Consider the following 23,062-nt stretch of genomic DNA (forward strand, 5'->3'; position numbering starts at 1 on the left):
TTTGATTGGGCGAAAAAAAAATCAATTGAAGTGAACTTTACAAATTATCATCTGCAGATAACAAGCAATGCAAAAACACTTCCCCTCATGTGATTTATGTTCATTATGTACATTATATATATATGCAAGCATGAAGCTCCTAACAGGTTAGAAGAATGCAAGATTGACTTTTGTTTACAAAACAAGAAAGCAAGCATCATCTTACTTGGTCCTTCAAGTCTATTGACCACCGGCTGGGCAGTGCTAGCAGCCATGGCTACAGTACTTTCAGCCATTTCCAGAGTATACTTGACCAGACTATTCTTGTCCTTACTCCAGTTGTAAGCATTGGTCACTTGCGACAAAGTTGAACTGACCACAGGAAGTGCAGCCATACGATTGATGACATTGACCTGAGTGCCACAGTCTTCCCCCTCTCCTGTAGTTTGGTTCTCAAGTTCTGGCTGCATGCTTGGTGGTTGCTGCTGAGCTTCTGTATGATAAAGAAATAAGAACAAAATACAGGAAATCTTAACAAATAAATATGAAAGAAAATTTCAGAGGGTGTGATTCAGGAGAGAGGTGTCACAGTCATACTACTTGAAAGAATGGAAAAATCTTTTTCTCTTCACTTCACTGTCAGACATGCAGGTACACCCTGGAGAAGCAATTTCAAATCGCAAGAAATGACATGGAAATTGTAAGAAATTGCTAATTTTTCCAGGTCTTTTAAAGTTATAATCTGTTGGCCACAATCAGTTATTATACCTACAGAGCCCAACATGGGTTATCTCTGGCATCAGGCATACATGTGTAATGGATCAACTTTAAATATGCTACAAGTCATTGATTATTTGCGAAAGTTAGAATTTCTTTGACTTGCAAATTTGGCTCAGTTGGTAGAGCATCAATCTCACAATCAGGAGTTTAAACCCGGCGGGCCGCGTCAGACCAAAAGACGTTAAAGTATGGGAGTTGCTGCAACCGTTTGGCTTTCAACAATTCAAGGGATAGATCTATGTCGATGTTCTCCTTAACCCTATCTCGGCCGGGGTATTTTGGGAGTTCATACAGATGTAATAAATCTCCAGTGCTTTTTGTAATCAAAGTATTATCTGCAAAGTGCCCCAAGGAGAGTGCAGTGATCCCTTATCATCCCTATACGCGAAACCTACGTGATTCCTAAAAATATCTTTACACCTGCAATACATACCTGTAGTGTAGGCACTGGCCTGGTAATTGCTTTCATTCCAGAACCCCACCAATAAAATTTGCTCGCTAGGCAGATATTCATTAAAAAATCTGACTCAAAGTGAAAATGGTGGAAAAATATTGAATTTCATGCATTTTATTTAACAATATCAAAATGCTGCATTTCATATCGAAATCCCAAAGCGGCACTATGTTTTGTTCAGTCTGGAAATGCTGGCTGATGTTTTTTTCCCAAAAAAAATTATCATGTCCCCAGAGCTACCAAGTCTCACGCATTATGCGTGAGACTCAAGCATTTTGGACTCTTGTTCATCCCCTCAAATCTCTGTCTCACGCAACTATTACAGCCTATCCCCATATACATTGTACACAATGTCTGTGATCTCACTCAGATTCACAGAAAATCTCACGCATAGCTGGTCTTTGAACTTGGCATCTCTGTGTCCCTCCAAAAAATTTTTGAGATTTTCAGCACACTTTGTACCGGCACATACACGTAGCTGGTCATAAGATTGGGCATTATCAACTGAATTGTTTTGCAGAATAAAAAGAAATAAATCTCAAATTAAAAGGTGGAAAGACATGGGACCTGCTTCATGGGACCTGCTTCATGGGACCTGCTTCATAGGCCTACATGTATGGTAGTGGATCGTATCACCGAACACTTTTCATGAATTTGATTATATCAAACACATTATTCCAATAAAATTCACCAAACTTTCACCATAAATACACAAATACCTACAAAATATAAATATGCAGAAATTTTGCCGAAATTGTTTTTCATTTTTACGACATCAGCTTCCAATCGGACCCCTCTTCGCAAGTGAAATATTTTGGTCACTTGAAAAGGTATCGTATTACCGAACGTGTGTTTTCTATGGGAAAAGTTGGGAAAATAACAAAGTCACTCATGAGCTATTTTGACCATATTTTATTGTTTTGAGGATATAAAGACTTCGAAATTGTGTTTTTGATAATTTTTCATCATTTTGCTATTTAAGTTCCTTTTGGAAAGAAGTTGCAAAGGTTTGAGCGTACCGTACCGTATTTGATTATTTACTGACGCATATATGATGCGCGCGTTCGGTAATACAAGGCCAGTTGGTAATACAATCACTCACTATACTCTGTAGCCCTAGTCTAGATTGCAAAAAATAAAAAATAACTAAAGAACACAAGAACACACAGTGCTGTTACATGTATGATGGGGGGGACCTAAAGCTACGCACTTTGTTTACAAACGATAGAAACTATGCCAATTTTAATATTTGAACAAATTATCTGTCGCTAACTTGTGGCAAATATTCTAAAGATCATTAAGCAAGAACAAAATATCACAAAACTCACTAATACGAAAATCCCGCCGTGTTTTCCGAACACTGCTTGAATTCGCCGCCCGATGTTAGAAGGGGTCCTAAAGCTACGCACTCGATTTATCATGCAGAAAAATAGAATTTCCTGTGCCTCAATTTCTAAAATATGTTCATACTATTATAGGATAATATGAAATTAAAAAGAACATAGCTCAAAAATTCAAAACAGTTGTGGGTGTTCTCTGCATTTAGAGATTTACTGCAGCCTCTGTAGAAAAAATTGAATAGGAATCGTTCGTCACTCTGCAGTCACAATTCCACACAAAGTGCGTATTTGCCATTAAAAACTGCATGCGCGATGAGTGGTGCGTAGCTTTAGGACCCGCGCAGCTTTAGGACCCCCTACCATACAGTATTAACATCTGAACATGTACATTGGTCGTAGTAAATGTAAAGAAAGCAAAATGCAGCATAAAACATGAACTTAGTCTACAAAGACATCTGGTTAAGAAAAAAGACAACTCACACAAGATTGAAACAGAATTGAAGATGGATCCAAAATGAATTGAGAGCTGATGATATCTAGCACAGTACAGTAGTAGCAGTCAGTCAGTTGTAGCTGTTCTTGATGTAACAAGGTTGGAATCGTTCTGATGCAACTTAACAAGAAATGGAACCTTAAATACCCTCAGTTACATGTAATTCAATGTCTGGTAAATGAAATCAATAATGAACAAAGATGTTTTTCTAATCCAAACTAGCCACAAGGATGTATGTAGGGTAGATATGAAGAGAATTCATGAAGCAGACAAAATAATCAATGCAATGCCCATCCACAATACACTTTTGTCTCATGTGATACGCACACAATGATACGTGCCTGACTGCATGCTGTCCATATATTCACAGGAACTCTGTTGCAATAATTTTGTCCTTGTGGTGACTTTCAGCTTTAGGTCTGAGTCAGGAAACAGCCGATTGATAGCACAGAGAGTGCCATGACCTACTTAGTGTAGTGTTTGTAGAAGAACACCTCAATGACACTGTTAATTGATTCAACAATATGCCCACTACCTGGCCTTGCAGTAGCCCACGGACTGATAACTGCTAAAAAAAGTTTTTGGAAAAAAAATAAAATCTACATGTACTGGTACCCTCTCATCATTATCATTCTGATGTTAATATTAAGGCCAGAATAAAAACTACATGTAGATCATCTTCAAAAGAAAGCTGACTGTAATCATTTTTTTATTTCACTGTGAATTTTTTTTCAATTCAAAATTACGGTAAATCCTCATGACATGGACAGTACAAGTTTAAAGGTAAATGCTATAGTTTTGGTTACGATATCAAAATGAATTCGTACAGAATCCAATGAAATGACCACCAAAGTGTCTGTATATAAATAAAACGTATGTGTTAAAGGATTCTGGAAGAAATTGTGTATGATGGGGTGTCCAAACTTCGCGCACTTTTCAAAAATATTCATCAGGCTTAATTTTGTCCACAAATTATTCATAATTTATACAAAACCAATTCAAGAAATAGTTACCACATTGACGGCAAGATCGTAAACTATAAAATCATGGACGAAAATGTAAAGTAGGTCACGGGGTTTCGCCAGTATCGCGATCTGAAAATTCTATTCCGATCGGCGAATGCGGGCTGTGCTTGAAAACCGTTCAGAAAAAGTGTGACCTAACTTCGCGCACCAAAGCTTTTGTGGAGATTTAAACAAAAACTCAAGCTCAAAAAGTGAAATATTTATATCAGATTGATGGCAAAATGCTATGGAATAGGTTAGTACCAAATTTAACTCACATTTTTTATGATTTCTGCTTGTAAAATGGTGATATCGTGATGCTTGTTGCTTTCTTCAAAACGGGCGCTAACGGTGACAAATTTGCCGATCTTTTGCCTATATTTTCATGAATACTGGACTAATCCTAAAGAAACTTTCAGCGAAGGGTAATTGTAGGTCGCTTTTCACATTGATGATGTCAGATTTTAAGGATATTGGCTAGTTTTTGAGATAATGACCGTCCGCGAAGTTTGGACACGCGCGAAGTTTGGACTCACTGCCATAATTGCTGAGAAATCAGCAAATGAGCACAGGATTCGGGTAGAGTGTCGGGCCCGACATTCAAAGCAATAATTATACACTGTCCCACGTGCGCTTATCTGTGTTGGGGATCTTCAGTCTGAACATTTTTCAGCGTAGATTTAAAGATTTCACAAAATTCAGTTTATGTAAATGTTCCAGATCTAGATCCTCGATGATATACTGACAATTAAGCCTTGTTTGACAGACTTTCTTGTGAAATCAGTGTTTACTGCAACTACTGGAATTTCTCTTAAGTTACAACACTAATATAGTATCAGAATTTAGTCCCATTTTCTGTTTTGTAAAATTTGAATTCTATGTTCTTCTGTGTTCTTAAAATCAAATTCTCTTCACTACCATGGCAAATGTTCAAAACACAGTACATCCATGTAAATAATGATATTTCAATATAAAAAAAAACAAATGATGTATGCACAGAGGTTGATGAATAAAAACTTAACAATGCATACCGGTAACCATTTGATTGGGAGATTTTCCATTGATGAACAGTTCTCTTTATTTGAAATTTCTTTGATATTCATGATTTTCACTGCATATTTTTATCATTTTGAGGAGCTGAAAGTTGAAAAATTGTGTGCCATGAAATTCTGTTTTCTTCCTAGTCCGGTAGTCCCGTCAAATTTTTCTACTTTCCATATAATGGGGACTTTAGAATATTCATACTGCAGTCAACATGACTCCTCATACTTCAAAATAACCTTACAATACGATCAATAATCCATTGACTGATGCTCCTCATAATACACTTAAAATCAACTTTCAAGGACCTTTTCCACTTCTATTCTAATCCTTCTTTGTTGAACATCCATGTTAAATACCGTATGCTGCAATTGTCTGATGTTTCATGCTTCTCTTTAAAAACAAGTTTCAAGGACTTTCATTTGTTCAACATGTCTATCAAAATCAATCCGCATGAAGATAACAGACGTTTTCACGCACAGCACCCTCTAAGGAATATTACCATCTTAGATATACAAGTAGATCAAGGTGATCAAATTTCATCCAAGGGTGGTTCCCCATCCAAATTCCTCCCCCCCAAAAAAAAAAAAAAAAAAATTAATACATAAAAATACTATTAGAACATACATTATAGCCAATAACACTAGAGTGTGACAGTAAATGCATATATTATGAAAGCCATACAGCCCATGCTAGGACCCATAGAAAATGGACAGAAACTTTTTACAATAACCTTCCAGCCATGGAGCTAGATGCATCACTGTTATACCACTGGCTCCTAATGATCATGCACTTGTCATTGCTACAATGTACCATCAAATCAAGGTAGACAGAAAACCCGAACCGGCATAATCCAATAATTTGCAGGTGGGACCTGTGGGCTGTTTCATAAAGCTGTTATAAGAGCGACTTTAAGAACGACTGGTTTCACCGTGAGATGTGTGTGTAGTGCAAGGGCATCCTGTCCCTGGCTCCGAGGAGATGAAGCCCGTCAGTGGTATGACTTTAATATCCAGGAGCCTCCTGGCTAGCCTCCCCCTGGCCATGCCTGCTGGCCTGGTGACGTGTCTGGATGCCGCTGGCAGAGGCCAGAGAAAGAGCGAAAGCAACACCAGGTGGGTGTTTTTGATAAAGATGTTCGTAAGTAAATTTAAAGAGCAACTGTTGACCTTTTCTGGTGGTAAATGAATAGGCAATGGTTGAGCGCGTAAGAAGGGTTCACCAGTCGTTTGTACAGTCGCTCTTAACTTACGCACAGCTCTATGAAACGGCCCCTGTCCACTCACACTAGTAGTGCGAGATTAGTATGAGTACGATACTAACCTCACACCAAGAACCGCATTTGGCAGTGGAGTCTTCATGTGTTTCCAACTAGTGGGTTGCGCGTGCTGCTAAGCCACTTTTGGCGTCCACAAACACGACTTCTATGGCTTGATTTTTCTTAGACCAAAAGCTTCAGTTTCTGTTATATTGTTCCGCTGAACTCCATTGGCTCCACCCACTAATTACAGTTCTAACTCGATCTGTACTAGTCTACAAATGTAGACCCAAATCTGCAGTTTGTGTACCTCAGCTGATTCAACGAGTTTGCATAGCAGACTTGGTCTACTGAGGCCCTTTCAGGCTGGTAGATCCCACCTCACGAGCCATTCAGAGTCTGCATAGCAGACTAATCTGTACAGGGACTCTAGTCTAGATCAAGGGGCCTGTTTCATGAAATGGTCTTTGGTAGAACCGCTCTACATAAGAATGAGTATTGCTCAACTGTTTCACAAAGCCAATTTGGGCGATACGAAGAATGGTCCTTGGAAAGACACCTCCGGAGCCCGGACATGTCCTACTTAGGCATGCATGATCTTCTTTGCACACAGCCCGCCACTGTCGGCATTGAGAGAAAATGTGTTTACGGCAACTCACACTGACATATCACCTTGAAACATTTTTGAGAGTCATTCGATTGCACTCTGATGCATTTTATCTGGGATGGCGCCAAGTTATTTTTTATATGGGGGCTGTCATAAATTTCATGGCAAAACAGATGTCATTTTAACTTCTCTGGCTTAATCTAGGCCCAAATAATTTTTAAAAATATGTTTCCTATTATTTCCTCACATTTTCTCCCTCTTTCTCCCACCCCTTTTCCATTTTTTTTTTCAACCAAACTTGAAATATCAAAAATTGTCAATGTTGGATATTTAATAGGGGAAAATTATATTTCTTTATTAGAGCTTTCTTAAATAGATTTTGTAATGTGAAAGTTAATAGTATGTCAGAAAAGTATGTATTACATGTAGAGCACGGAATCCCGCAAGGGAGCTCATTAAGTCCCATCATTTTTACATTGAAGTTAAATGACTTTAAAAATTAAAGAAAGTGGAGTAAAACTATCATGTTATGCAGATGATATCGCAATTTGGTTTACTAGCTCAAACTTAGATCTGGTTCGCCAAAAGCTGCAAGAAGCCCTCCATGAAATCGAAATCTGGTGCTGGAGATGGAAATTAAATATTTCTCACACTAAATCTGTAGTTTAGTTTTTACCAATAAACAAAAGAAAGATATTACTTTGAAAATAATGGGCATGTTTTGCCTCATTATGAGCAGTTCAAATTTCTTGGTATGTGGTTAGACTCGAAACTAACTTGGTCTAGCCACATTAATGCGATTATTGATAAATGTAAGAAAAGATTAAATTTATTACGTTGCGTTTCGGGTACGTCCTGGGGGAATAGGTATGAAATTTTGAAGATGATATACAAAGGTCTTATTTTACCTGTTTTAGACAATGTATCATTAGAGTCTCTACAAGTTTTGACCGGTGAATTACCGTTGTATCTTAGGAGAAAACTGTTTAATGATAAATTTAGATATTATTTGTTGTTTAGCACTTCATGTCATCCAAGTAGAGAAATTCTCAATGAACATACGAACAGACACGAATGGAAGGAAGGGGAAAAGCCTTTCAATCTTCGAGCCCTTAGTGATGAGGTACTTGTAGAGAAGCAAGACAACTTATTAACAAAAATCCTGGAATGGCGTTTGTCCCGCCCTCCTGTGTCGTAGATGCACATCGTATAATTAGAAACAAGTGGAATGCCTCTGGCCGTCTCACCTGCATCACGCGGTTCAATATAGCAGCAGTGCTACTCTAACTCGCAAGATGTTCAGTGATACATGGTTACTCTTATGTCCACTTTTTATGAACTAGACCAATAAACTTACAGAGATATGATGGTTATTCAACACAAAACCCCAACAAGGCCAAAGTTCATTGACCTTACATGACCTTTGACCTTGATCATGTGACCTGAAACTCGCACAGGATGTTCAGTGATACTTGATTACTCTTATGTATAAGTTTCATGAATCAGATCCATAAAATTTTAAAGTTATGATGGTAATTCAACAGATACACCCAATTCGGCCAAAGTTCATTGACCCTAAATGACCTTTGACCTTAATCATGAGACCTGAAACTTGCACAAAATCTTCAGTGATGCTTGATTACTATTATGTCCAAATTTCATGAATCAGATCCATAAATAATCAAAGTTATGATGGGAATTCAACAGATACCCCCAATTCGGCCAAAGTTCATTGACCCTAAAATGACCTTTGACCTTGGTCATGTGACGTGAAACTCATGCAGGATGTTCAGTGATACTTGATTAACCTTCTGTCCAAGTTTCATGAACTAGGTCCATATATTTTCTAAGTTATGATGACATTTCAAAAACTTAACCTCAGGTTAAGATTTTGAAGTTGATTCCTCCAACATGGTCTAAGTTCATTGACCCCAAATGACCTTTGACCTTGGTCATGTGACATGAAACTCTAATAGGATGTTCAGTAATACTTGATTAACCTTATGGCCAAGTTTCATGAACTAGGTCCATATACTTTCTAAGTTATGATGTCATTTCAAAAACTTAACCTCAGGTTAAGATTTGATGTTGACGCCGCCGCCGCCGCTGCCGTCGGAAAAGCGGCGCCTATAGTCTCACTCTGCTATGCAGGTGAGACAAAAAGGATATATGCTAACGGCCGAGATGAAATCTATCGTTCTAGAAAGAATTGGAATTGTGTGGAATGGTTATTTACATATATATACTGATGGATCCAAACAGGATAATTTTAGAACTGGGGCAGCATTTTATGTTCCTCAATATAAAATAAAAAAGTATTTCAGGTTATCTAATGTAGTATCATGAGAGCTGAACTCATGGCCATTTTAATGGCACTTGAGTGGTTAGACTCCTTTGATAAACCATGTTCAGTTGTAATTTTTTGCGACTCTTCGTCAGCACTGAATATGATCGATTCATATTTCATAAAATACCGTACACTATTGTTAATGAAATTTTTTTTTAATTCATAAACTTAGTTTGAAAGATATCTGTATTAATTTTGAATGGATTCCCTCACATTGTAATGATAACGGCAATGAGATTGTCGATAAAGCTGCCAAGAAAGGAGCCGCGAAAATTTTTATAGACATCGTTTTACCAAACACTATAAATGAACTCACATGCTCTCGTATGACATTTTATAAAGGTGTCTGGCAAGCAGATTGGAATGCGTCTAGAAATGGTAGATTTTTATATGCTAGTCATGATAATGTCTTTAAGCAGGCTTATAGAAAGGGTTTTTCTCGGAAAAAGGAATGCCTCCTTCATCAAATTACAATAGGTGAGTGCAAATTCAACTATTATATGTTTCAAATTAAACAGCACTCTTCAGGCCTCTGTGAGGTGTGCAATGTATTTGAGACTATTGAACATTATTTTTTATTTTGTTCAAAATATGTAAAGGAGAGACGCATCATGTTTGATAAACTTAAGATGAATGACTCGAATCTAAAACAATTGTTAGTTAATCCCGATTATACACGGGTCGGGAACTACTATGTTTTATATATGCCACTAACCGTTTTGACAGGTGTGTGTTATTTTCTTCAAACAAGGATTGATATTTCTTATTAATAAGAAAAGACAAAACAAAAGAATAAGAAGGACGTGAAATTGTATGTGATGTCACAATTGAATTGTTATTTAACAAAGATTTTAAGAAATTACAGTGGATCTATATATATGACTAGTCATGCTAGTAGCCGATTGGTTATCTGTTGTGCCCTTTTTCACGAACAATCATTTAGCACGCGCGATATGTAATTTCTCTATTTGTATTAAAATGTTTATTCCTCAAAGATGTTTAATTTGGTAGGACCTACTAATATAATAGGTCAGGTGGATGGGTGACTAATCTATATTAATACGTCATCGTCACCAATGGGTTGATGCCGTATGGATCGCCTTGCCGACAACGTCCTACTTACGAAAGCGACTGGCGCGAATAGTCTGGAGAGATTGAAGAGCGCCATCATATTCAACAACAATTGTCATTTTTCAATCTCTATTTTTAATTAAGAAAAAATAATTTAAAGGATCAAATTTACTTAATAGCCAAGTAAGATGATAAATAGCTGTAATGGAAACTGACAGTGTAAAAAAATCAAGTATTTGTCCCCCCCAAAAAACAGAAAATACGCCAAACATTACCAACCTTATTTCACCACACAGGGAATGGTAACAGAGAACAAGGTTACATGTACCGGTATATCATAACCTTATTCATAGAATGAGTGGCCCCGGATGGTCATATCTTTAATAATGCATTATTTTTATCCGATCTTTCCAATTTTTATTCTCAAGCATCAAAACTGGAAATCGGAAAAATGTAGGAAAAGGGGGGAAATCAGATTGGATCGGGAATTGAAATAAAAATTGGTTACATTACATAATTTCTGTTACAGACGCGTGCGTCGCGTAAGGTTGGCGAAGAACAATAGGAAATAAGATGGCGGCGTAAACATCGGGCAAGTCTCTTCTGTCTTGTTTTTCTAATTTTTTTGATGAATTCTTGTTTAAAGGGGAATGAAACCTTTGGAACAAATAGGCTTGTGTAGAAACAGAAAAATCAAAGAATAGGAATAAAGAAAGTTTGAGAAAAATCGAACAAATAATGAGAAAGTTATGAGCATTTGCAATCACTAATGCAGGGATTCGATTTTAAGGCGCGCGAGAGCGATCGCGCGCTACATGCGCGCCTTAATCCATTTTTGGTAGCGCGATTAATAGCGCGCCTCGCGATCGTTGACCTGCGCGGAAATGCCTAAAGTCGCCCTCGAAATCACCCAAAATCATGCTTATTGCCGAGTGAATAACAACTCAATATGCTCGAGATCCGCTAACCATTTAAAAAATAATCCAAAAACCAACACTCAAAGTCATGAATAATCCTTAAAAATAGCGCGAGTAGCGCAGTTTCAAATGCCGACGTTGCGTTATTTTTTCTGTACCACGTATTTCCATACACATGGTACCAAGTACGGAAAAAAAATCAATGCAACGGTCGGGAAACAGTTGCATGTATAGGGGTCCATTATGACTACCACCATGTGCAATTTCGAATGCACATGTTTCCCCTACAGATATCACGATTCTGTGATTAAATAATTCGAATTACACAGGAAATAAATCCCTGAGACTTGTAACCTAGCATTGGTGAGTTGTCATTCGGCTTTGCTTTTCAAAACGGCTTAGGCCTATTAACTTCCAAAATAAGTTACCTTATTTATTATGACTAAAAAAATCATTTATTTTCTTTTTCTAGGGGATGAGGTATTATATCAGACAATAAATCATCAAACAAAGCTCCATCTATTTTGCAAGGCTGGCGGCCCAGCTCACGCATTGGCGCTTTTACTAGCTAGCCAGTTAGAGCTCTGTCTCTGCCAGAGCTCTGGGGGACAATTCACTCAGTAAAGGCCTCAATGATGGTGATTTTCTGTTTCAGACAGAGTTTACATTTCATGAATATTATTCAAAACTGCCAATAAAGTTTGATGATTTCTTCATTGTCATGTATATTTAAGTTCTTAATGAATACATTCTCACCGAATTTAGACTCCCCAATAGAGAAATGAAATTTTCATGGAGATCTGCGTTTTCAAAGAACTTCAGGAAAAGTTAGGGGATGTGGGCCTTTATTACATGTACATGGCCGAGTACAGGGTATTGTACTGGAATAGATGGAGTAGAAATTAGATATTGAATTCATTTATATGCAAGTCCAACTCACTGTCACACACACACGCACTCACCCACACACACCCACATCCACCCACACACACCCACATCCAAGATTCTAAGCATGAAAAATAACTTTAAAAATCATACAATATTGAATAAAAAGTAATAATTCATTAATAAGAGAACAGGTATATCCAAGTCACACATACACGCACTCACCCACACACACCCACATCCAAGATTCTAAGCATGAAAAATAACTTTAAAAATCATACAATATTGAACAAAAAAGTAATAATTCATTAATAAGTGAACAGGTATATCCAAGTCCAACTCACAGTCACACACACGCGCACTCACCCACACACACCCACATCCAAGATTCTAAGCATGAAAAAAAAATAACTTTAAAAATCATACAATATTGAAAAAGTAATAATTCATTAATAAGTGAACAGGTATTCCTCAAAATAGAAAAAGTAGCAATTAAAAAGACCCCCCGAAATGCAAAAGTAGCCCATGAAAAAAAAAATTGTTAGTTACTTAACTTTAAGCCAAAGTCAAAACCTAACTCAAACAGGTTTTGATAACACACAATCTAATTACAAAACATTGTAAAACGATTACAAATACTTCCTTTGGTTGTTGATTGTAACTTTATGTATACATTTCCTCCATCTGTTTTGTTAATTCGACAAAAATCTTCCCTTGTATGATGAAGAAGAGCTTTTTGCAGTGCTCCTCTACCGCTCTCCTTAAAAGATCTAGGAGAGCTATTTATTGCTCCCCTCATAATTATAAAACTGAGTCCCTGCTATTGCTATGGAGATCCTCTCATTGGCAATGCGACAAGGATGTGTGATGTCACTGATGAACAACTTTCCCTTTGGTGGACTATAAAATACCCTCAAAATGTCTCTTTTTGCTTTTTCTTACGATAATACAAACTCTTTATCCATTATGTATTCTTACAAATATGTATTACATGCCCTCATGTAGAAAGAACACATGATCTATGGATAGATGTGATAAAAGAGGCAATTCAAGTGAAATATATACTAAAGTAATGGGGAGAGTTGTTCATCAGTGACATCACACATCTTTGTCGCATTGCCAATTTGCTATCTCCATAGCAATAGTGATCGCAATATTCAAATGCTCATAACTTTATCATTATTTGTCCGATTTTTCTCAAACTTTTGTTGATCTGTTTCTTTGATTTTTCTGTTTTCACACAAGCTATCTTGTTCCAATGGTTTCATTCTCCTTTAAAAATAAAATCGATGGTGCAGAAATGTCGGAAATGAAGTCGCATCCCATGTACATGATTTAGGGCTACATGTAGATCTTTTAGAAGAAAAGTAGAAATCTCGGGGGAGAAAGTTTCAGGTTTTGGCGGCCTACACGCATGTGTATGGATAGGAATACCTGGGGCCCGTTTCTCAACACCTGGACAAGTTAGTCATATCTTTATCCAACCACAGAGTTAGTTCCAATCTTACTAAACCTGTTTCACAAAAGGCTTCCTAACGAGAAGACCTCGATATCGATACTATTGGTAAAAAGAGCAGACGAGACGTAGCCTTCGACACAAAATAGCATAATTTTCAAAAAGAAAAATTATGACAAAATTGCAAATATTGTGATGAATTTGGAAATACATCTTTTCAAAATATAAAATAGCACAGGTGAATTATGGATCATACATACCTAGACCATGAAGACTGGAGCATTCAATTGCTGAGAAAATTAAATAATGAATAATTCATTTCATGACTAAAACATCACTTGTGGACGTTGAGATGGGTACCCCCGGGATATCCAATTTTAATAGTTTACGAAAGTAAACCATAACGATTTTCTTTGTAAAATGATAATTATATGGTCTTTTAGACTTTTACGATTCCAAACGTCATCAAAATATAGTTTAACAAAACATTTTTTAATCTTTGATACCGAAACATACGATATTTGACAAATTATATGCATACATTAGAGATGGAATTTATCCAACTGTTAATAGGGGTCTGAAAACAACAAATACGAGTCCAGTTATGGATGGCCTGATGTGGTAGAATCTTTATCAATTAAATTATTTTACTATTTCAAAATGAATGGTTTTGTGGCGTTTTACCAACAGTTTTTATAGTTTCTTTGTCTTACAATTATCAATGAATGCATTACCCATGTTACCCCACTTGTTTTGTGATGTAATTTCAACCTCTATGATTTATTACGTAAGATGATAATTTTTAAATTTCTAGGCACTTTTGCATGTCATAGTCTACACCTTGATGCCACTACGTCATTAAGATTTAAGAAAGAAGTTATGACAGGTTCGGAGGTGTCATAAATATTTAGTGAGGTTGTTTGTACCCGATCTTGGTAAAGAGGACTTTGTGAAACGGTTAGCAGAGAAGTAGCTCACCATCTCCGATTCAGTCAAGAAGTTAGACATTTATGTTATGACATGTATGACGGTGTTGAGAAACGGGCCCCACGCTTCATTGAGAGGAAGCCTACGTCAGTATTATGATTTTTTAGCCTCAAGAAGCCTAATTGTGACCACAATCAATCCTACATGTAGTCCCGATCCCGTGAGTATGAGTAATACCTTGGTCACATTTGCTCTACGGCGGCCGTAGATACCTGAATTCGAGAGATTTCTGCGGCGGCCGCAGAAAATATGCGGTGGCCGCAGGGTCGACGTACGGCGGATTCCTACTTTTTACATGCCGTAGGGGTGGCCGTAGAATTTTAACGCGGAGTTATAACATTTTTTCTTTTCTATGCTCGCCGTAGAAATTAGACTAGCCGTAGAATGGTCTACGGCGGCCGTACGTCAAGCGTACGGTGGCCGTGCGGCTGCCCTCGTGTTTTTCTTCCCTCCTTTCCCCTTCTCCTTTTGTGTTATATGCTCGGAGCCACAAGGCGCGTATTTAGAATTTTGCACCTCGGGGGCCCGACCTATAATTTTTGGCCCATATGCATGTGTACTTTTCAGAAAAAAAATGGCGACCCCTCCTCGTCAGGCAAACAGGTGCCTTAAATGCATGTTGAATTATTTTATTTCATAATCAAATGAAAAAGGGCAACTGCAGACCACTTTTTTAATGATAACTTATAAAAAGCAAACTATCCATGAATATGATGTAATACAGGGCTCGACACTAGCGGCGGTCCGACGGTCCCAGACCGGTAAAAATCGCTGTCGGGCCAGTAGATTTTCAGAAATTGGAAGATTTACTCACATGGTAAATCAACTCACATGGTAAATTCTCCACTGGCCGCACGAACGAAGCCTGGCTAAACTCTGGCAGAAATCTCTCACAGAACTGTCAAAATTCAAGGTTCATACTCATGAAAGGCTCTTATAATGTCCATATTTCCTAAAAATTGGAGCAACTCTGTCATTTGTAAGCAGTAAAAGGAGAAATTTTCACTTCTGTTTTGGTTCAAACAGATCGGGTTTCGGGTGATATCGTCTGAATGCATAATAGCCCCACATATGCATTTATGTGTGTGTTGATACACTTGGTATCTGACTTTCTTTCGTAGCTATTTTAATTGAGCCAAAAAGAAACTGATAAATTATTTATGATAATAGTTTTAGCTTTCTTCCTATCTTTCTTTCCTTCTTAATCTTTCTTTGTTTCTTCCCTCGATTTTTTTGTTACTGTCTTTTTTTTTAATTTCCCTTTTTTCTTTAATTCATTTTTTCTTTCTATCCTTTTATAAAATATTTTCTCTATTTCCTTTTTCTCCCTCTTTCTTTCTTTCTGATATTTTCTTTAGTTTTTTAGTCCATCCATCCTATATTCATCTCTTCTCTTCTTCCTTTCTTTCCTTCCTTCTTTTTACCCCTTTCTTCATTCCTTGTTTCTTTCTTCCATCCATCATTTATTTACCCTTTCTTTTTTTATTTCTTTTCTCATCCCTTTCTTTATTACATTCATTCCTTCCTTTCTTCTATCCATCTTGTTCTTTCCTTTTTCCCTTTTGTTATCCTTTTACCTTCCTTTCTTTTTTTTCTTGACTGCTTGCTTCCTTTATTCTTTCATTCCTTCCTTTCTTTGTCTCTCGGTCTTTCTTTTTTTCTTCCTTTCATCTATTCTTTTACCTTTTCTTTTTTTATAATTGCTTGTTTCTTTCCTTCCCTTCCTTCCTTTATTTCTTTCCTTCTATCTATCATGTTACCTTTCCTTCATTTCTTCCTTAATTCCTTCCTTCCTTTCTTTTTTATTGCTTCTTCTTTCTTTCCTTTACTACTTTCTGGATTTGTTCTTTCTTTCTGTATTGCTTGCTTCATTTCCTTCCTTCCTTCATTTCTTTCTTTTCTTTTTTTTTCTTTTTTTCTTTCTTTCTTTCTTATATTTGTTCCTTCTTTATTCCTTCCTTTCCTTCTTTAGTTCTTTCTTTTTTTCTTCCTTCACATCTATCTTTTCTTTACCTTTTTTTCTTCCTTTCTTTTATTCTTTCTTTTCCTTCCTTCCTTCCATCCTTCCTTCCTTCCTTCCTTCCTTTCTTTTATTCTTTCTTTTCCTTCCTTCCTTCCTTTCTTTCTTTCTTCGTTTCTGTCTTTCTTCGTTTCGGTCTTGCTTTCTTTTTGTCCTTCATTTTTTTTTTTGGGGGGGGGGGTAATGAAAGGCTAGAAAAATAAACTTGCGCCTATTCTTAATGTTTTCTTTATTTTTTGGGACCAGTGGATTTTAGGTTCGGACCAGTAAAAATTTGAAAAACTGGGTATCTACGGGTCCGACATGAATAGGTTGGACCAGTAGAAAAAATGGGTTAGTGTGGAGCCCTGTCAGTAATACCACTTGTTTTAAAAGAACAAATAGAATAAATAGAATATTCTGAGAAGTGTTGTAAGCATGAGCAGGATGGGTATCTATCTATCTATCTGTCAGGGTGAGCTGAAAATTGTTTATAATCCAAAATGACCCAAAGTTTGGAAATTCTAAGCATTAATAGTAATCATGAACAGTATGGGCACTTAAATATTATTTGATGCGAGCGCGAAGTGCGAGCTGAAATTTTTTATATTCCGTTCCAAAACTAGACATTCTACGCAATTTAGGTATCATTAACAGGATGTCCATCTAACTAATCATTCAATGCGAGCGCGAAGCGCGAATCACCCCAAAAGTCGAATTTGCCCCCCCCTCTCCTAGGTCGAACACTACTGATCGTATAATATTCAGATCAGTGTCAAACATTAATTTGGCGACCCCCCCTTCCTAGGTCGAACATCAATTTGGTGCCCCCGCACTTTTATTACTCCCCTTTCTCCTTTTCTCTTCTCTCCTTTTCCCTTCTTCTTGTTTCTTTCTCTCTTTTTTTTCTCTCTTTCCTCTTTCTCTTCTTTCCCCCTCCTTTTTTTATCTCCCTTTTCTTTCCCTTTCTTCCCTCCCTCTTTTGGCGCCCCCTTTTTTCCTACCCAGGGGCCCGGACCCCGAAAACCCACCCCCTCGCTTCCGCCCAAAATAAGTGCATGGGCATGGTGCGAAACTTTGAAAAATTTCTGAAATGTCTAATGTAATAATACATGTATCATGATGAGTGTGACAAGCAATTTATGGTATACTCCCTGTATAGTCCCCCTGCGGCCGCCGTGAGGGCGCCTTACGGCCACCTCGCGTCTGCCGTATTGGTAAAAAACCTACGGCCAGCGCAGGGTCGCGACCGTACGTCATGATTTCAAGGACATACGTCAGCCGCAGATTTTTTTCTCCATAAATTAAAAAATACGCCATGCAGCGACCGTAACATATGTGACCGCTAGAGTAAGTGGCCGTGGAAATTCTGAGGCGACCGTAGAATTGCTACTCACCGTAGAAATTTTAGAATCTACGGCGGCCGTAGCAAATGTGACCAAGGTATAAATGCACGGTGAGCTGGGCTTTCGCCTGCGAAGCGGGCGGGAGCTCCCTGCCCTCTGTTACCGGTCACTAGACCAAAAGCTTCGGTCTCTGTTATGTTGGTTGTTTAGCTGAACTGCGTTGGCTTCACTCACCACATACAGAGACCGAAGTTCTAGCGCGATCTGTACAGGGGACTCAACGGCCATATGTTTATGTACATGTACTTAAGATCGAATAAAACGGGGAAGTGAATTTGCGCGACAGCCGCGGTAAGTCACTGTTTTTGTTCCTTTTAACTTGATTTTTCTCAGTTTTTTGGCAATTAATGACAAGAGGGAATATTAATTTGCATTTTGGTTGTGTTAACTTTCAAAATTTTTATTTATTAAAGACAAAAATTGAAGAGCCCCAAAGGGGGGATTTTGCATTGCAAGTCCCCAATGGTGGCTTCACGATAGTGAGCCGTCTGTGTACGAGGAGAAATAAAAAAAAATAGATTTTAATTCGTCATGCGGACGAATAAGGTGGTCTGTCTTTATTCTCGCCATCATGATCACTATTACCATGTTCATGCAGATCAAAATGATCTTCATGATGTCAACGGAATGTTCATTATGGATGGGATACTTGTGAAAGACGGGAGATGATAAAGCACTGTGAAAAGGGTCTCTTTGATGTATGACAATATATACATGTGATATGAAAAAAGTAATTGTAATCTGTTTTTATCTTGCTAAATTTAAACTTTTATACCTTTTAATTATCATAAAGGATCATGTAAGAGGTGGTAAAAATAAAAAACAAGTGGAATGCCTCTGGCCGTCTCACCTGCATCACGCGGTTCAATATAGCAGCAGTGCTCACTTTGAATACTACTCTAACTCGCACAAGATGTTCAGTGATACATGGTTACTCTTATTTCCCTTTTTTATGAACTAGACCAATAAACTTACAGAGATATGATGGTTATTCAACAAAAAAACCCAACATGGCCAAAGTTCATTGACCTTACATGACCTTTGACCTTGATCATGTGACCTGAAACTCGAACAGGATGTTCAGTGATACTTGATTACTCTTATGTTCAAGTTTCATGAATCAGATCCATAAACTTTCAAAGTTATGATGGTAATTCAACAGATACACCCAATTCGGCCAAAGTTCATTGACCTTTGACCTTGGTCATGTGACCTGAAACGTGCACAGGATGTTCAGTGATACTTGATTACTCTAATGTCCAAGGTTAATGAACTAGACCAATAAACTTTCAAAGTTATGATGGTAATTCAACAGATACCTCCGATTCGGCCAAAGTTCATTGACCCAAAATGAGCTTTGACCTTAATCATGAGACCTGAAACTTGCACAAAATTTTCAGTGATGCTTGATTACTATTATGTCCAAGTTTCATGAATCAGATCCATAAACTTTCAAAGTTATGATGGGAATTCAACAGATATCCCCAATTCGGCCAAAGTTCATTGACCCTAAATGACCTTTGACCTTGGTCATGTGAAGTGAAACTCATGCAGGATGTTCAGTGATACTTGATTAACCTTATGTCTAAGTTTCATGAACTAGGTCCATATATTTTCTAAGTTATGATGACATTTCAAAAACTTAACCTCAGGTTAAGATTTCGATGTTGATTCCTCCAACATGGTCTAAGTTCATTGACCCTAAATGACCTTTGACCTTGGTCATGTGACATGAAACTCTAATAGGATGTTCAGTAATACTTGATTAACCTTATGGCCAAGTTTTATTAACTAGGTCCATATACTTTCTAAGTTATGACATCATTTCAAAAACTTAACCTCAGGTTAAGATTTGATGTTGACGCCGCCGCCGTCGGAAAAGCGGCGCCTATAGTCTCACTTTGCTTCGCAGGTGAGACAAAAATGGAAAAAAATTGTTAACCCCAGGACTCGAACCTGCGCCCCCGAGAAAGCAAGTCAAATGCATTATCCATTGAGCCACGATACTCCCCATAGACATTACACGTAAGCAATTTTGAGAATTACAATTCCAATATTGCAAGCGAAATACGGGCATGATCCCGGCATCTGATCAATAAATAGAGATTGCATTTCCAAAAGCTTGGAATCTCAGCTACAACATACTAAATGCTCAGGGAAAACTGTCAAGAAACAATGGAGATATGGCTCACGAAATAGAGGAATGTCGAATCTAGTTTTGAGGAAAAGTCATGTCCCATAGAGATTACACGCAAAATACATGTGATATGAAAAAAGCAATTATAATCTGTTTTATCTTGCTAAATTTAAACTTTTATACCTTTTAATTATCATAAAGGATCATGTAAGAGGTGGCAAAAAGAAAAAAATGGAAAAAAAATCATCTTGTTCACCCCAGGACTCGAACCTGCGCCCCCGAGAACACAAGTCAAGTGCGTTATCCATTGAGCCATGACATTCCCCATAGAGATTACACGTAAGCAATATAATTGACAATTACAATTCCAGTTTTGCAAGTGAAAAACGGGCATGATCCCGGCATCTGATCAAAAAATGGAGGGCACACTAGCGAAAGCTTAGAATCTCAGCTACATCATACTAAAAGCTCAGGGACAAGTGAAACTAAAAAATGGAGATATGGCTCACGAACTAGAGGAATGTCGAATCCAGTTTTGAGAAAAAGTCATGTCCCATAGAGATTACACGCAAAATGATGAAAAATGACATGCCTCTTTTCATTGCTGTTTTACGCAATGATGCGTTTCTCAAAATGAAAATTCATGTTAATTAAGAGAAAGAGTACATTCTAAACTACAACATATCCAAATCTGGGCGAAAAGCAATCGATATTCGAGAAGTTACAATCAAATTTGTATAAATTTGATGACGTCATTTTTGAAAAAAATGAAATTTTTAGTTTAGGCACCATTTTGATGACGTCATGATCGAATTGAGGGACATTGGTGACATGAAATCAAATCTACAACTCATACTCTATCGATATATGAAAAAAATTTGGGGGTCAACGGATTACTTAAAGAGCTAAAGTGAATTTTCAATAGGCATGTTTTTGCACATATATGGCCTATAGTGAGAGCTCGCGCGCACACGTGCTGCAAACTTTAACGGGTGTTAATTTCGTTATTAACATATGTGCGCGCGCACAAATTTTTGAAATGCTTAAAATGACCTGAAACGCACCCAAAAATTTTTATAGGCCATTTAGAGAATTTTTTTACCTTTGACGCGCGCGTTATGACCTTTACATGACCTTTGATGACATTGACATTTGACACTTAACCTGAAGTTAATGTCATGTAAATATTGTTAATTTTTGATAATTGATAACATTTGAAGATATGATCAAATGAAGAATTTTACAAAATGGCGCGTAGATGACGTCATCATGACCATATGACCTTGAAAAGATTTGTATGCCGTCTCTATGATAGACTCTATATGTGACAAAAAAATTAGCAAAATTGATTAGGCCAATTCTGAGAAAAGTTGGCGACAAACATAGGTGCGAAAAACAATAAAGAAATAAATAACTAGATTTTAATTCGTCATGCGGACGAATTAGGTGGTCTGTCTTTATTATTGCCATCATGATCACTATTACCATGTTCATGCAGATCAATGTGATCTTCATGATGACAACTGAATGTTGATTATGGATAGAATGCTTGTGAAAGACGGGAGATGATAAAGCACTATAAAAGGGTCTCTTTGATGTATGCCAATACATGTGATATGAAAAAAAGTAATTATAATCTGTTTTATCTTGCTAAATTTTAACTTTTGTAACTTTAAATTATCATAAAGGATCATGTACGAGGTGGTAAAAAGGGAAAAAAAAATGGAAAAGAAAATCATCTTGTTTACCCCAGGACTCGAACCTCCGCCCTCGAGAAAGCAAGTCAAATGCGTTATCCATTGAGCCACGATATTCCCCATAGAGATTACACGTAAGCAATTTTGAGAATTACAATTCCAATTTTGCAAGTGAAAAACGGGCATGATCCCGGCATCTGATAAAAAAATGGAGGGAACACTTGCGAAAGCTTAGGATCTCAGCTACATCATACTAAAAGCTCAGGGAAAAGTGACACTAAAAAATGGAGATATGGCTCACGAAATAGAGGAATGTCGAATCCAGTTTTGAGAAAAAGTCATGTCCCATAGAGATTACACGCAAAATGAGGAAAAATGACATGCCTCTTTACATCGCTGTTTTACGCCATGATGCGTTTTTCAAAATGAAAATTCGTGTTAACTCAGGAGAAAGAGTACATTCTTAACTACAACATGTACAACCCTGGGCGAAAAATAATTTATTTTCGAGAAGTTACAACCAAATTTGCGTAAATTTGATGACGTCATTTTTGAAAAATTAAATTTTTAGTTTAGGCGCCATTTTGATGACGTCATGATCAAATTGAGGGACATTGGTGACATGAAATCAAATTTACAACTAATACTCTATCGATATATGAAAAAAAAATTGGGGGTCAATGGACTATTTAAAGAGCTACAGTGAATTTTCAATAGGCATGTTTTTGCCCATATATGGCCTATAGTGAGAGCTCGCGCGCACACGTGCTGCAAACTTTAACGGGTGTTAATTTCGTTATTAATGGTTGTAGAAGGTTGATCAAGGTATCAAATTGTTCAAAATTTTATTATCAATGCAATGATGTAAAAAAAAATGGTGTTTCTGTGTTGCGTTAGGGCGTTACGCGCGGAAACGCGCGCGCAAATTTGTGAAATGCTTAAAATGACCCGAAACGTACCCAAAAAATTTTATAGGCCATTTGGAGATTTTTTTTTAACTTTGACGCGCGCATACGCGCGCGTCATGACCTTTACATGACCTTTGATGACATTGACAGTTGACCTTTGACCTGAACTGAAGTTAATGTCATGTAAATATTGTTAGCTTTTGATAATTGATAATGAAGATATATCAAATGAAGAATTTTACACAATGGCGCGTAGATGACGTCATCATAACCATATGACCTTGAAAAGCTTAGTA

General features: G+C 37.3%; 1 protein-coding gene across 4 annotated transcripts in view; it reads right to left on the minus strand.

The window, feature by feature from the left end:
- LOC121416348 (perilipin-2-like) overlaps window positions 1-23,062 on the minus strand; it is a 40,621-nt gene that overhangs the window by 12,682 nt on the left and 4,877 nt on the right. For 2 of the 4 annotated variants that reach the window (XM_041609917.1, XM_041609916.1), the window contains exons 1-2: window positions 5,825-5,864; window positions 206-472 (exon numbers count right to left, since the gene is read on the minus strand). In XM_041609917.1, the coding sequence (XP_041465851.1) occupies window positions 206-472; window positions 5,825-5,849 (292 nt within the window). In that variant the 5' untranslated portion in view covers window positions 5,850-5,864. Of the gene's footprint in view, window positions 1-205; window positions 473-3,033; window positions 3,232-5,824; window positions 5,865-23,062 lie in introns of those variants that run through there. The other 2 variants (XM_041609919.1, XM_041609918.1) reach the window with 2 other exon arrangements.

Source organism: Lytechinus variegatus, chromosome 5, assembly GCF_018143015.1.
Source record: "Lytechinus variegatus isolate NC3 chromosome 5, Lvar_3.0, whole genome shotgun sequence".
NCBI lineage: Eukaryota > Metazoa > Echinodermata > Echinoidea > Temnopleuroida > Toxopneustidae > Lytechinus > Lytechinus variegatus.